This window comes from Cololabis saira, chromosome 13 (assembly GCF_033807715.1).
Source record: "Cololabis saira isolate AMF1-May2022 chromosome 13, fColSai1.1, whole genome shotgun sequence".
NCBI lineage: Eukaryota > Metazoa > Chordata > Actinopteri > Beloniformes > Belonidae > Cololabis > Cololabis saira.
Window position 1 is genome coordinate 31285918 of NC_084599.1, and position 17201 is coordinate 31303118.

The 17201-nt window shown below is 39.2% G+C and overlaps 1 protein-coding gene across 3 annotated transcripts in view; it reads right to left on the reverse strand.

Annotated features, from left to right (window-relative positions):
• LOC133458595 (disks large homolog 1-like) overlaps positions 1-17201 on the reverse strand; it is a 141427-nt gene that overhangs the window by 53925 nt on the left and 70301 nt on the right. For 2 of the 3 annotated variants that reach the window (XM_061738656.1, XM_061738657.1), the window contains exon 5: positions 4271-4324. The exons of the other annotated variant lie outside the window; for it this stretch is intronic. In XM_061738656.1, coding sequence (XP_061594640.1) covers positions 4271-4324 — 54 coding nt within the window. The remainder of the gene's footprint in view (positions 1-4270; positions 4325-17201) is intronic. 3 annotated transcript variants of the gene reach the window in all.

The window sequence follows — 17201 nt, forward strand, 5'->3', positions numbered from 1 at the left end:
AAATAACAGCAATGCTTCTATAATAGTGCAGAATCATTTAAAGCAATATGTACGTCTCAAGATAAGGGATAAAAGTGCTTAATATGGGGTAAAAATGATCCCAGTGAGGATTTGTTATAATACTACAAGCATATACACCGATATAACATGGTATACATAACATGGTGACCACTGATGGGTAAAGTGAGTAAACACCGCTCATCTTGTAACAATGCAATATTCTGCAAAGAAAACCTGCATTCAAATGAACATTATTTTTGCATTCACCACCTTCCTAAAAATTCTGCAGATCAATTTAAGCCCCCAATGTGGTAAAATCATTCCCCCACATTAGTTACCTCCCCCAGCAGGTCAGCAGTGGACCCTTCAACAATTATTTTAGAGAGAGTTGAAAGGACACAACAAAGAGTCTGAGGCATTTCCAAACACCCCAGAGACCAATCTGATGAGGCCTGATGGCATCTTAACCATCTTAATCCACAGACACCTCATGCCACAACCCACAGACTATTAATGATCTATTGCTAAAATTCTAATACCAGACACCCTCAGATGTTCTTTGTCCAGACTTTGACTGGTCAGAGCTCTGATGGGGTTGCAAGGATGACCAACTCAAGCAGGTGGTCATAATGTTATGCTATCTTTTGTAGGCAGTAATTTAGTCAGTTGTTGAGGAAAGGGATCATTTATCAAAATCAGAATCACTTTATTGCTCTCTTAAAGGGCAATTCTATGCAGTGACCCAGTCAGGTACAAACATCAACGAGCCCAAAACAAACACATACTCAGTTTGCACAAGTCACATCCACAGTACAATGCCAGAGTTGTGTACGTGCAAGACTTGACAAAACATATATGCAGCACTACATTTATTTATATATGTTACCACTGCTTTTACACTTTTGTTGTATTTTACATCAAAAACAACAATCACTTAAAAAATCACTGGTAACAGTTGTTGTTTTAAGTACAACTATTTTATGAAGAAACTTTCATTCACTTTCAGAAAATCCTTCTTTACACCTAAGTATGAGGTAACAGCCTAGCTGTAAATGTTTTGTCTTGCAGCAACAAATAAAATTCACACAAGTGTTTTCATTGTAAACCCAGTGTCCTGCAAGGACAGCTGATTATCCGCTGTTTTTTTCAGTGGGTGACATGTAAGTAGTGCAAAAGCTAATGGGCAGCATATAACTGACACATTGAACACTGCACCAGTAAATTGTGATGTTAGCATACTACGAGTTGTTCAACAGGTGCCTGATGCATGCCAGACATCTTGCAGCCTTCATCCCAAACAGCAGATGTTACTACTAACAAAATGAAACTGTTGCACCACAGGAATAATGCTAGTTGGGCATCTTTCAAACGCAATAATTCCTTCAATGTCAACTTATCTGCTCTACTTCTAAAATAATTTCAATAATAATCGTTATCGTGTCAGTATAAATTTCACAAATCACACTGAAATTGGTCCTGCTTTAAACCCATCAACACGAGCAGCGAGCCGCCTTTTGTCCAGCGCCCGGAGAGTAGTTGGGGGGGTCAAGGGCCTTGCCAAGGAAAGGTAGGGAATACACGCCTATACAAAAGATTGATAAGTATGCCATGCACTGATTTTCTTCCTTGTTGTGATCATGTTTTACAGTGAAGCATTCTAATGTTTCGTAAACAAATTCTTTCAGTTCAAATATTTGGACTGCGTGACTGACATTTTGCATCCCATTCCTTTGTTAAGTAATTTCTCAAAACTGCATACAATTACTACTACTTACTGATAATAAGAAAATGTAGGACCCGCTATGAGAGATGCAAACTACTACAAGACCTGCAGTATGTAAAAAAAATACCTGGAAAATGTGCTACTTCTGGAAAAATTACCAGAATGTAACTGCTTTGATGTCCTCTCGGAAATCTGCGCGAGGCAATCGCGATAAGTTCTAGTAACCCAGGATCAGGATAAGTAGACGTTAATGGATGGATGGCAAACTGACCATTCTACCTCACACTTCGTATCCCATAATGCAGTGCGCCACACCAGTAAAAGCCAGTCCCAATAGTCACATGACCAGCTTCCAGAGCATCATTTTTGCTGTGACATATAAAGACAAATGCCATACTAGTGTGAATAACATACTGTATACTACTCTGTATGGATGAATGGTGACTTTTTTCTTCTCCTCCCACTCACACACACTACTTCACAGTACTTCACTCATTCCTCAAGTTTTGTAATCTCTGCATTGGTTGCAGGTCAGTTTCAAAACATGTTTTAAGTGTTGCCAGGTATAGCCATATTGTTCTGCTTATTTGTAAAGGTTTATTTAAAGTTACTTTATTTAAAGACCTTTAAAACAAGCGGAATACTTGAAGAACAGCGTTTAGTTTCAGATTAATTTGATGCTATTTCCATTAATGCTATTTTTATGTTTGGTTTTATGCTAAATTGTATTCTTGGTAAAAATGTTATTGCATTCTATTGATTTGGTTATCTAAGAAAGTGTGCTATAAAAATACATTTCACTGAACAATTTTGAGCTGATTATCAGATTTATATAAAAAAAGAATTCTGATCAGGTCAGATAGGCTGCCATAAATATAACAAATATGAATTTAGACATTTATGAATGACGCATTAAATCCCAAAGATTAAACTCGTAATGCGTACTTAATGATGATGCATCTCTGATGTCACACTTAAGAGCATCCCCAATGAACTGCCAATCATAAAGCTCCTCCTGGATTGCCTTCACTATAAAACATATCAACATCTACATTTTGGGATGAATGAAAAGCACACACAGATAATTCTGGGCAGACTAACATATATATTTTGTGTTCCACTGGGTTTATACTGGATGATGAGTGTTCTGTTGCAAATACAGCTGCCGCAGGCGAGCAGGCAAACACACAAACACAGTGGTCGACTGGCATCCCAGTGGCCCATTTAATCCGCCTGGCTGTAATCTGTGTCTCTGTGCACTCAGATTAGTTTAGATTTGAAATTTCTGCTGTTTCAAACAGAGGGCACAGTCTTCCATCAAGCATCATGGACTGTGCATCTGCTATTATCTTCAAAACACTTGGTTTTGATTCAGACTAGCACACAACCAGCTCGCAGTCAATATGTTTTATTATAAATATGATATAGAAAAACATATTGCAACTGCTCCCAAACTATAACATTTCTAAAATGTCAAAGCTGGTAATATCTGAGTATGATGAAAAGCACAATCTACTTTTGTATTAAAAAGAAAAGAGATGAAAAAGTTAATTTGCATGATTTTTAGCCTGCAGACAACATTGGCTTTTAACTGTAATACCATTGAACAGACATCTATAATATCAGGGAACTCAAAAACCATATTTACATGACCGAAATCTGTTCCTCACTGTGTTTTACTTCAGTTCCAGTCCAGCCGGGAATAATTCAACGGTAATTACATAATAAACTTATCTAACAACTCACACTGATACTCTGCTGCAGCTGGGTTGCAGTAAGATGACATCTGGATTCATCTAACTCTACCTTGACCATTCTGTTTGAAGCAGGATGTTTCTGTCTTCATTGCGCTCATTTATTGGGTAAAAATATTTAAAGAACTGCAAACATATTTTTTCTTCTTTTTTGGAAGGTCCACAAAGCCTTAAATGACCCCTGATGTTCAATGATAGCTTGCAATATCTGTAGACATATTGATTTAAAGAACTTGTTTTCCAGGGGCAGAAATCTCAAATCTCAGCCGAAACGTTACATCGGATACGTGTTCCTGCCTCAGATGACACGCTCAGAAAAGTTTCTATACGGTGGAGTTACGTCAAGACGTCAAGACTTGTGATTGGTCTATATGGCCTGGTTGGTTTTTTTTAGCCATGTGCTTTTCAGCAATAGTAGTGTTTTATCAGACTGATAACATGAAGCAGATTAAAGAAAAACCAATCCATGTTTGCATTAAGTAATGCAAGTTTTCAAGGCAAATTCTGAGAAAAAAGATTATGTACACTGTCTCTTTAAATCTGTTGAAATGCACAACGCATTAATTTACCATTGGCTTAAACACAGCTACCAACATGCCAAAATCAGTGTACTATGGTCCTCACATAACCTCGGACACCAAATAGAATAGAAGAACTTTCTTAATTCTATGCAGTATAAGCAAAATCCTTGGTTTTTCACTGGAATCACATCAAAAAACACTAAACAAAAAGCACCTTCCAGGATTTTACCACTTAAATGCCATCAGTAAACTGTATTCAAAGCAGCACTCACGTATGGAGGAGTGTCGACGCTATCGGTGTTGACCACCACCGGAGGGGGGTTGGCCTGTGAAAGAAAACAAGACTTTTTAATCATTTATAATTCAGGCAAAGGTACGGTGAAAACAAAGGGCGGCTTTCGAGAAATGTTGAAAGTTGCGCGGAGAGCAGAGAAGAAGACTTACTCGTCTCAGGTTTTGGTACAGCATGTTGAGTACATCTGCTATGAATTACCACCATGGAGCGACTGCATGCACCACATGACATACTGCTCAGGCCTTATAGTGGACAGTACTAATGTACCACAATACAAACCACACTATTTAACACTTTTACAGATCTCTTCTATAGTGCCATAAAGTACTCATAGTGATTCAGTCCTGCCCACAAAATCACTCTGCCACTGCTCTATATTTTGCTTAACTATCCAAATGTGTGTTATCCAAATTGAGACTCACTCATTAAGCCAACAATATAGATCTCTCTAAAGTTTATAAATCCATTGTGGAAACAAGTGTCTCCCCCATTTCTTCTCTCCCTCCCCCTTCTCCAAAGTGATTTTACTCTAAGCTCCTTTTTCTCCGTGTCCTCGTTCTAGAGCTCTGGCCTTGACAGATCAGGGCTGAAACAGCTAGTGGTGGAGCAGCTGCAGATGACTGGCATTATCTTCTATCTCTTGGATCATCGGCAAGCAAAGGACACATTTTTGCAGCAGCTGATAATAGCCAAAGTGTGCCTTTTCCTCCTCTGTTTTGCAAGTTAAGGATGAATCTCATAAGTCCGCTCTTTAACGTCCTATCTCCTTGTCACTTTCTCACGCAAAAACATTTAGTGCCTACAAGTTCACCGCCTCAAGCGCTAGTCCTCTCCTCTCTCCACCAGCTATGAGTTTACCAGTCCACGGAAGAGCTCCGACTTCTGCAGCCAAAAAAAAAACAGTTCACCAAACAAGCCAGCTAAAACAAACAAGCTAAACCAAATGGCCAGACCTCAGAATGTAAATGTGCAACAGAGCAGCGACAGCATCTATCCCCCCTGCACTAATCTCGTCCTCGCATCCCCCTTACTCTTTATCTCCTCACTCTCTCTCCCTAACACACACACACACACACACACACACACACACACACACACACACACACACACACACACACACACACACATTATCTCACTCCATGTTTGTCTCTCTCTGCCACATGTGCGACTGTCTGCCAGTCAAGCTGACTGGATGCTTGATCCCACATGGGAAGAGAGGGGGTGGGGGTGGGGGGGTCAGAGGGATTATAGGTGTAGTGGGAGGAGGAAAAGCTGCCTGCTCCACAAGAACAATGAGGAACAGAGGGTGCAGACAGATGCACATAAACAAGAAGTTGCAAATTAAAAAAAAAGGACAAATATCAATGGTGCGAGGGCAGAAGCGAAGGAAGGTTCAGAGAGAAAGAGGGAGGGGCCGGGGGATACAAACATCCTGACAGTTGCAGCTGTCATCATCTGCGTGTGTGATTAAAGGGTAGAAAGATTTAAAAATGTAAATTACGGACACAAACATTTGAGGGCAACTGCACAGTCAGTCACTACGTGGCAAACCCAGCCGGCCTAAACCAGACGATGAGGTTTCACCAAGAGCTGCAATGAAAGTTGAATGAGACTGTAGTGACACAACATGCATGGGTCCAGATGACTTTTACTTCTTTACTCAAACTGGAAATATTCTACAAGGTCCAGATTTAGCAGTGGGAGTCAGAACAGTAGCAACACATTTGACAAAAAGTAATATTTATTTACACTAATAAATAAAAGACAGTGACTGAGTTCTGTCTGAAACGGTGCTGACCATCTACTCAAGTGCTCCGTCTTCAATTCATGTCAATTCAGTCTTATATATATATAGTAGGGATGGGCGGTATGGACTAAAAAATGAATCACGATTATTTCTGGCATTTATCCCGATAATGATAAAAATGACGATAAAAAAAATACCAATTCAACTCCACCTTTTTAACTATGAATCTATCTTGCTCTCAGATCCGCCATGTTTGTTACACAAAAACGTCATCAACGGGAATTTATCTTTCTTTCTTTCTTTCTTTCTTTCTTTCTTTCTTTCTTTCTTTCTTTCTTTCTTTCTTTCCTTCTTTCCTTCCTTCTTTCCTTCCTTCCTTCCTTCCTTCCTTCCTTCCTTCCTTCCTTCCTTCCTTCCTTCCTTCCTTCCTTCCTTCCTTCCTTCCTTCCTTCCTTCCTTCCTTCCTTCCTTCCTTCCTTCCTTCCTTCCTTCCTTCCTTCCTTCCTTCCTTCCTTCCTTCCTTCCTTCCTTCCTTCCAAAAATCAGCTTTACACAAAAACATCATCAACGGGAATTTATCGTTTTTACCGCAACATGACAAATTCTTATCGTGAGGAATTTTTTTGACGGTTTATCGTGAACGGTAAAATATCGCCCATTCCTAATATATAGCATCAATTACAATACATGTTTTCTCGCTCTGTCTTTGGTTTTTGTCCCTAATTCTAGAAAAAAACGTATCTGAAATTGCCTGTATATTCAAATTCTTGATATTGCCAGTTATATAACTGCCTGAATTCTTAATATTCCCAACCGTACAAATTCAATGCCTTTTTTTTTCTTTTTTTTTTTAAGTACTCTGTAAATGTGTTGCCATTCACAAAGTGACAACTTCAGTTGGTCAGTCAGCTGGTGATTCCATTGACACACCATGTCGAACCACGCACTTATGTAATATCAATATGCGTGTGAGTGTGTAGTGCTACATGAAAGAGCCGTAAGAGCAAATGTGCTAAAAAAAAAAAGAAAAGCAAAATAAAACCCCAACAATGTCCATATCTAGACAGTGCTCTATTGCTGTGTGTAAGTGATTGTTGCTCGTTACATAATTGTAGTTACAGCAGCTGTTATCATGGCATTATGGCCTGGTTCAGACCAGCACAGCTTAGGAGGAGATTCAGACCATTCCTGGTTTGTCTTATCCAGCAGGGACCAAGAGACAAGTGATTAAGTCTTTCAGTCAGCGCTCTCATGCTCCCACACAGTATACAGGAGGGAAGGTCGCTTAGACCAGCTGAAGTATGTGTGAATGTCTGTGTGTGTGTGTGTGTGTGTGCAGTAGGGATGGGCGGTATGGACTTAAAAAATGTATCACGATAATTTCTGGCATTTATCCCAATAATGATAAAAATGACGATAAAAAAAATACCAATTCAACTCCACCTTTGTAACTATAAATCTATCTCATCATCCTTTCTTTCTTTCTTTCTTTCTTTCTTTCTTTCTTTCTTTCTTTCTTTCTTTCTTTCTTTCTTTCTTTCTTTCTTTCTTTCTTTCTTTCTTTCTTTCTTTCTTTCTGGCTTGTTTTTCTTTCTTTATTTTTTTCTTTCAGGCTAATTTCTTTCTTTCTTTCTTTCTTTCTTTCTTTCTTTCTTTCTTTCTTTCTTTCTTTCTTTCTTTCTTTCTTTCTTTCTTTCTTTCTTTCTTTCTTTCTTTCTTTCTTTCTTTCTTTCTTTCTTTCTTTCTTTCTTTCTTTCTTTCTTTCAGGCTCGTTTCTTTCTTTCTTTTTTTCTTTCAGGCTAATTTCTTTCTTTCTTTCTTTCTTTCTTTCTTTCTTTCTTTCTTTCTTTCTTTCTTTCTTTCTTTCTTTCTTTCTTTCTTTCTTTCTTTCTTTCTTTCTTTCTTTCTTTCTTTCAGGCTCATTTCTTTCTTTCTTTTTTTCTTTCAGGCTAATTTCTTTCTTTCTTTCTTTCTTTCTTTCTTTCTTTCTTTCTTTCTTTCTTTCTTTCTTTCTTTCTTTCTTTCTTTCTTTCTTTCTTTCTTTCTTTCTTTCTTTCTTTCTTTCTTTCTTTCTTTCAGGCTCATTTCTTTCTTTCTTTCTTTCTTTCTTTCTTTCTTTCTTTCTTTCTTTCTTTCTTTCTTTCTTTCTTTCTTTCTTTCTTTCTTTCTTTCTTTCTTTCTTTCTTTCTTTCTTTCTTTCTTTCTTTCTTTCATCTTCCTTCCTTCCTTCCCGTACGTTGTGCGTGGATTTAACGCAGAACCATAATTCAGCTTCACACAAAAACGTCATCAAGGGGAATTTATCGTTTTTACCGCGAGATGACAAATTCTTATCGAGGGGAATTTTTTTGACGGTTTATCGTGAACGGTAAAATATCGCCCATTCCTATTGTGCAGACCTGAAAAAAATGTATTTTCAGTTAATGCACGGTCCTCTAATGAGCTTTTAACACATTAGCAAAATAATTCAATTATCAGTTAGCAGATCAAAGGTAGTTGCATAAATAGAAATCAAGAATCCTATAAAAGCCAGGACTGCACACCAGCTGTTAGTTAAATAATCAATCAATACACTGCAACACAGACATAGAGACACTCACACATACATTTAAGATAAAGCAAAATAACACAAAGTGATTAAGAACATATAGTGAGCCCAAATGCTCCATAAAATCTGCTATATTTGAAATGTGTGTTCCCTATACTGCATAAACCCTTGCTGAACAATTTTAGATTGAATCAATATCACTCTGCATCAGTCCACACCTCCGAACACCGGCTCACGCTGAGTGCTGTAGACTGCTGCACGCACTCGTACAGTACTCCACTGCCATCACTGCCCACTGTCTTCGTAATGGGCGATGAAAATCCATTTGACTAATGAGCTAATCAGATGCAGCGGGACTCTAATCAAATCAGAACGGCCAGCCTAATCACACTAATCAGACTATCAGGACCCGCTATCTCTGATCACTGCACCATCAAGTACGGTGATGACCTAACTAACAGTGAGTAACAGGCAGCTGCTGTGGTGTACTCTCTTTCTGAGCTCATATACAGTTAAACAAAACTGTTACACGTGGAACGATTGCGCTCACTGGAGACCTGACCATTGACAGTCAAACTTTGGTCATCACTGTGTCGTGATGTTCAACTAACCGCTTTCTTAATTGTGAGCTAAGTCAGTAAACCTCTCATTAAATGCATAAACTGTTTTGTCTGTATTTCTGAATTGTTTGCATGATCCCTCAAGGAACAAAGAGTCACTCTTCACTCTACGCAAGCTATGACTAATAATTCAGCTGACAGCCCTGAGTGAAGATTTGTGCAGAAACTATCAGAGAAGCCCCTCAGGATTTCTGCACTTCACTTCAAAGAGAAATTTGGCAAAGATAATAGCAACAGTATTAATGCGACCTATACTTCTAAGGTTTTCATACTTGTGTGATCAGATATCTAGAGAACATACTATAGCTCGGAGTTGCTTACAACAGTATTGTTTAGACTTTCCCTTCAAGTTCCACTTTCATTTACTGTTTGAAATAGTACTCACAATAGATATGTTCCACCTTTTTGGAATTTCAACTCTTTTTCAGATGCCGTTAAAGTCTAGTTCCCTAGAGCTATAGCATGTATGTATAATATTTGTAGATAGGCTCAATTCTAATGGCTAACCAATAGGGCTGTTCGATTCAAAAATAAAATCTCAATTTTTTTCTCTCAAAATCCGATTTTCGATTACGATTATTTTGTGAATTGACAAAAGGCAAAGAAATAATTTCAAATATGCAGTTTTTTTATTGAACATTTGCCCCATTGGTCTTTAAGTGCAAACGTTGCTCTTATTAAACCAAAAATGAATGAATAAAGTGCAAAACTCTGTAAAATAAGTTGAAAAAAAGTTTTAAAAAATATAATAAAATATAAAGTTTTATCTCTGAAAAAAGAAATCAGCAAATCAGCACTTGCAAACATACAGTAAGTTATATTTCCAATTAAATAAGATAAGACATTTTCTAATTAAACTAAACTGGCTCTTTGCATGCTAAGTAATAATGCAACCCATGAAGGAGGTAGAGGTGTGTAATGTCAGTCATTACATTTGCTATTCACATTTGCAAGTTTTTTGCAAGGAACACGAGCCGGTCTACCGCATCTGGTTTGAGGGATGCCCGGTGGCATGTTACAACGCCCCCTCCTACACTAAGGAGCCTCTCCGATGGGGCACTTGTCGCAGGTATTGAGAGGTATTTCCATCAATCATTAATATGGTATCAATCATTAATATGTGTGCAGACAAGGTAAAAAAAAAAAAAAAAAGTGAAAAATCGATTTTACGATTTTCACGTTTTAACATCGTTCTAATTACATAATCGCGATTACGATTTAAAATCGATTAATCGAACAGCCCTAGTATGTATACTATTTGTAGATAGGCTCAATTCTAATGGCTAACCAAGTGTTTTTATTCTTGTTTACTCTGAAAGTGAGTAATCTTTATAAGTTATCAGGAGTAAACAGGAACAATGTGTTAAACACACGCTTTTCCATGATCACTGGTCTGATGCACATTGCTAGACATTCTATAACCTACCTGTACATGGGCTTGTCTTTGAGGAAAGAGGTGTGTGAACGGCACGTGGGGAGGTGCTGATACTGAGTGTGTAGTCCATATATAAGTGTCCTTGGGCCATGGGCTGCAAGCAAATTTCCCTTTGCTCTTTGTGGGACTCTTCTTCATGCTGTCCTTCAGGTTGGGAAACTTCCCTCTAGAGCCCCTGGTGGCGATGTTGGTAGGCAGCGTGCTCCACCCATAACCCCCCAGCCCTGAACACAAGGGGAGCTGGGCTGATTGGCAAGGATGGATTGAAAGCGACTGGGAGGCGTGAGGAAGAGGACTTGGGTAGCTTTGATGGTGCTGGTACTGTTGGAACAGAGCGTGGTGACTGGGTGAATGGAGCTGCTGCTGGTGATAGATTTGATGAGCCGACGGTGAAGGAAACAAGTGACCGTGCGATGCTGCTGTATGGCACTGTTGCTGGTGTTGAGCGTGATGCTGCAGCTGATGGTGACTTGCAGACAGGTGAATCTGCTGGTGGCTCGGCGAGTAAGGAAAGCTGTTCGGTGACTGTGCCACCATCTGGTATGCCGGAGATGGAAGCGCCAGGTTGTGATTCGGAGGCAGCTGTGCAATGTGATAGTAGCTGGGAGAAGGAGATGGAACCAGATGTTTTGGAGGATGGCAGATATGCTTTGGTGAATGGGCATGGTGCTTTGGTGAGTGCAGCGGTGAAGGCTGTAGCTGATGATTTGGCGCCTGCAACAAATTTTGATTCTGCTTGGTGTGATGGTGGCTCTTGCCTGACTTGGCCTTCCCTTTGCCAGATTTGCCCTTTGAGGAGCCACCGCTGGGCTTTTTGGGGCTACAACAAAACTCATGACTGTTGAAATAAGTGGTCATAGCTACAAAAATCTATAAAAAGTCACACAGAGATCCTCCAGTCATTTATCTTTGTAGTTCCTCTCTTTCCACAACGTGTTCCTTACACAGATTAAAAAAGATAGCAGCTCTTCCGAATCATTTGTGTCTGAATATATAGGTCATACCTCTGAAGATCAACCAATCCTTCTCTGCGTCCAGTGCAAAGTTGGAATTTTAGCCATATATATCAATTTTTATCAGTATGTAAAGCCCCTTGGGATAAAATAATATCAAAAAAAGCCCTTCCTGCTTGCTTATTTGTGTTGTTTCTTCTTTTTGATATATTAGAGTACCACATGGCTTCAAAAAGCAAAGCATCTTCCATTTGAGTGATATTTGACAGTTCTCTTCTCTGATTTCTACCTTCAGCTGGAAGACCAAAGGTGAGTCCCATAAAGGAGGTTCAACACATCCAAGTGGTTTTACTGCTCCTGTCAGTCCTCTCTGGGCTTGGATGTAAGTTCAAGCACTCCAAAGCAAGATTCCCGTCTGGGTGACAAAGCTCCACTCCAGCGATCAGGCATTTGCAGTAAATCACCAATGATACCGTATAACATAACTTTCCTCACAACAGTTGGCCACTGTAGACGTTCATATATCCCAAAAGTAGAGACCGTAAAACAGAGACTGAACTCAGATTAGATTTACCTGGTTGATTTCCTTGAAAGATTGGTGGTCTTTTCCTCCATCCCGCAGGAATAAAAGTGAGAAATCATTATATCGTCTCCGTTTTCCTTCTCCCGTCTTGCGGCATTTTATGATTTCTGTTATGATCTCTCATCTTTTTGTGCTGCCTCCCTCTGACAGTGTCTGCCCTACTCTGCTTCTCTCTGCCTCTCTCATTCCCGGACTGGCCAATTAGGGACTTCCCTGGACTCCTGCACATGACAGCAGCCAGGCATGACTAATCGATAGGCAAGCAGGGACAGCGATACGGCACTCAGAGCCCAGTGACAGTGTATGTATGAGTACATTGGAGGGACAACTGTGATTGGTGGAGTGCAGTCGCTTCCATCAACCTTTGTCTTGCTCTTTTAAGGCATTGCAAGGCACGCTGGGTCGGCAGTAATACAGTGTTCGTGTGTGCCTCTATGCGTTGGCCTACTTCCCTGTGCTTGTACTGTTTTTCTTGATCTAACACACATACAAAAACAGAGACAAGACTCATAGCAGACCCTGATCCAGTCTCAAAACAAAAGCAAATATGAGAAAAGTTCTGCTTTACGCATTATGTTTTGTTATAAGATGCTGTGACTGGGTGCAAAAACATGTTGACATTTAGGGAGGATATATTTTACATTTTCCCAAAGCTAACCAAGTAATTTTAAAATGCATTTTATGTACCTAAAATGAACCATTCAGCAAGTGAAAGTGATTTACAGTGTCTCCTGGGGACAGCTATTGATTTGGGGTCCTCCCTTCCAGCCTCCTGCTTCTTAAAACTGGCTTTCCTCATTAGATTTGTTTCATGATTGTTGCCTTCAGAGTCTCTTCTGGCATGATCAGAAATTGCATAGTGTTTTAAGGGTTAAATATAGCTTAAATATACATTTCTAATTAATTTCAACACTCACTCAAGTTTTTTGCATAATCTGTATATGTGGAAATCTGAACAGGTGGTTTTAATTGTTTTGCATTTGTCTGGAAAATGTGAGACTGCATACATATGTCCCTGATTTCCTTTTGAGCTTTTTCCCACCTTCACAAAAGAGACGAATCAGCTATGAAGACCACATACAACGCTCTCTGCAACACACAAGTATATGTTCTTGTAGACTGAAATGAATATGGTTTGACATCAACTCAGAAACAAGGAAAAGGCTCCTCGTTATCACCATCCAATAACACGTGGCTTCTGGCTGCCTGCAGCTGGTATTTAGGAAAGAACATTAGCTGCCATTTATTTGTACCTCAAGCTGCGGAGATGTACGCGCACACCTATCTAATTATAGCTCTGAGGTTTATGTTTTTTATAATGTCAAATGATATATGTCACAACTTGCCTGAAACCAAGCTGGTAAGGAGGAAGAGGGCCAGATAGCCACATTAAGTACATTAAAAAGTAGCACCAGTGTAAAAAAAACCACTGAGCGATGCAGAAAGAGTAAGGGCAGTCGAGACAAAGCTCAGTGAGTGAGTGTGTGCACGTGTGTGCATGTGGGTGTGCATGTTTCCTGTGTAAAGTGCTGCTAGCCCTGCAGGCAAACCGTTCAGTCAGGGGAGGATGAGCAGGGAGAATGGGCTGTTAGCATCACAGCACTAAATGAAGGCAGCACTAATACAGTAAGAGAGGGAGGGGTAGGAAGGGGTTCAGGCTTCTGACAAATGAAAATGAAAAGGGGGGGGTGGGGTAGTAAAGACAGAAACAAGAATATGAGAAATGAAAAAAACTCGAAGCTTCACCAGAAGCTTAGGCCCGGAGTTTGACCCGATCTTATCAGATAAAACCACTTAATCTGTCAACCAATTTGGCCCGACTCCAGTGGCTCCACTTATATCAAAGGGGAGGAATGGGAGAAGAATTCCTATTATAAAACACAAACATCACAAAAGCCCCGACATGTCCACGCTGCTCAGTTTCATCTACTTTTTTTCCCCTAATAATTCCTTTTGACACAGCAGTGAAGTATTTTATAGACAATGTTACACTGACTGAGCCTGAATTATTGATTATGTACAGTATTTTCCAATATGATCATCTTTCTTTTTCTTGGTTAGACCAATGTGACTCTCCAAGAATATCCTCATGTGTCAAGTACAGATTCTGCTTTTCTGATCAGAATCAGAATCAGAATCAGAATCAGAAAGGGGGTTTATTGCCAAGTTTGTTAACACACACAAGGAATTTGTTGTGGTGATTGGTGCAATACAGTAAAAATAAAAATAAAAATATAAAAGCAAACAAATATATGGAGATAAAATAAGGGATAGAATAAAATAAAATGTATAAACAGAAATGTGATGTGATTTCTATAATCAATATAGATAGTCGGTTGACAGATGGCCATGATCGGGTTTATTTAGGATGGTGGTAGCTCTCAAATAATCAAATAAATCTCAGGCAGCAGTTTCCTGTTCACAACTGAAGGACTGTGCCCTTTTCTTTTCTTTTCTTTTCTTTTTTTCCCTCATGCTTTCCTTTACTGAAGTTTTGTAATTTAATCTTTTAACACAAGATGCTTTTAAATTTAAACTATTATATACAAGTACGCCGAGTGTAAAGTTACAACATCTTGTTGAATGAATTATCATTTAAGAAAAGTGAGAATTCATTTCTCTCTCTCTCTCTCTCTCTGTAAAGTGTGCTACTGAACATCATCAGCAGGGGGCCGTAGACTCCACAGACCAGTGGAGAACATCAGTGGGGAGCCGTTTCCTTGAATGTGAGTACGGTAATTTGCAAACGTAAACTGTCAGCATTGCCACTGACAGACAGCCCCCAGTTATTGCTGCAATGCATCTCAGGTTTTTACTCACATAGAAGTGATGGAAATAAACGCACACAGCCATACGCATCTTCAATTCATGCCACAAACGTATATACTATGAAGCAAAGAGAAAAAGTAAACCAGCTTTTGCTTTTAAACTGGGCGGTTAGTTGACAGGCTGCTTTAATCCTACCATAACTGTACTTGGTTTTCACACTTAGGATGAGCTACTTCAAGAAGTAGAAATTATTTTATATTTTACAATATATGATACAATTTTAAACAAAACAACAACTAAAAACTGTAATAATCTATATTACTATTTAATTCATAAAAAGGAAGTTCCAGACAAACATTTTTACAATTGCTATATGGCACTGATGGAACTGACATTACTTCTTTTATTCAGCTTGAATTCGCAGAAATTCACACAAAAACAACTTGCACAGTATGTGCAAATACACTGGCATTATCTACTGTAAGTGTAAGGCCCAGTAGAAACTGCAGCAGAGTCAGCGCAGGAGTGGTGTGGTCTCCATGGAACCAGTGGGGGATCAGACATGTGACATTACAGCTTGAGATCTTCATTATCATATATCACACCAGCAGCCACACACAACATGGCAGAATATATCTGTTCTCCTAGAGAATGGGATTTGTTTTGTGGGCAGGCCTGGAAACTTATGTTTTTAAAATTTTTTTTTTTTTATATTTACACAATGGCAGATAGATGAATATTGTGAAACAAGAGATAAAGAATCAAAGTGATATTTTACAATTTATACGCTGATAAACCCACATAACTGCACCTTCAGCTGCAGTCACATTATTAATAAAATGTTTGTCTATCATCTAAAATGTAAACTAAATATTCATTAGAGGGCAAAAATATTTTATTATATTGCTATATCGTTATTATATTGCCATATTTATTGCCGTTAAGCTATAACTTTTAAGCTTTGGTTCTGTTCGAGACCAGTTTAAAGATAATGTAATAAAACACAAGATTACTTGTGGTATTGTTAAAGATTTAAGAGGTTGTTATATTCCTGTAGTTTTTGTTAAATAGATATTTTTATGGAGATTTTAGTCACTATTATATATAACAAATTGTGGTCCTTCAGTCATTATTTCAAATATCATAAGGAGGATTGTCACATTGTAAGCTGTAGTGGGACACTAGTGGGGTCAAGATATTTGAAGCTCCATCTTCAACAGTCAGAGGAGGCTCTTCCTCTCAAAATCATTGTTAACCTCAGGAGGTGATGCCACTTATGGGACTGTTCAGTGAAATTACTTTCTCAGGTTCACACTAAAAGTTCAACAGTGACTAAGAGGTTTACTCATTGTTCTCTTCAGACCACAATACGCTCTCTATCCTGATCGTTGTGTGCCATCCTCTGACCCTTGCTCTTTCAGGTGAAATTCTAGCTTGTGCTCTGTTGACTTGACTAGCTGTACCTCAAAGTGTCGGGGTGAAACAAAGCGGCAGTAATGTTAGCTCTGCTGACAGAATGGTCTCAGTGTCCGCTGAAGATGAGGCTACCAAAGGCTTTATCTGATATCTGGGTGTCTACTGTGACTGCCAAGCTGGAGCTGGAGTTCTCAGTATCCGGAGATGCCGGTCAACACTGTCAGAGATTTAAGGGATACAACCAATACTGTAATACGATATAAAAAGTAATTACAAGGACAGGTTTCTGTAACAGGATTCAGGTACGGAGGATTCTTTATCCAGCAGCAAGCAAAAAAGTTGACCTAAGCTTGTTTATCGACATGACTCTTTTCAGAGCTCATGAACATGTGCAGCTCTGGGTTCCAGTCCCCGCTGATCCCAGCTGCTATAGTTTTAAAAGGAGATGGATATCAGTAGCCAAAGCATCCATTTTTATCATGCTAAAATCACCTGGGCTAAGCTAAAATACAAGGCTCTTTGATTACTGGTTGATCCCGGTTCCTGTCCTCACCAGTGACCATGAACTGTGGGCACAGACTGAAAATAGCAAAAAAAAAGGTTGATACAAACGTATGAAATTGATTTCCTCAATAGGGTGACTGGTCTTTCTCTTAAAGACAGGGTGAGCAATCTGGTTATTAAGCAGGTAGGGTAACTGTCCCTCCCATGGATGTATTATAGAACTGGATGGTACATCAAAAATGGCCGCCCATTCATTTCAATGCATTTTGCTCAGCTAGCTCATACGCCGAAAACATTTCTGACTTCCGGGTTTACTTCCGCGTTAACGGGCCC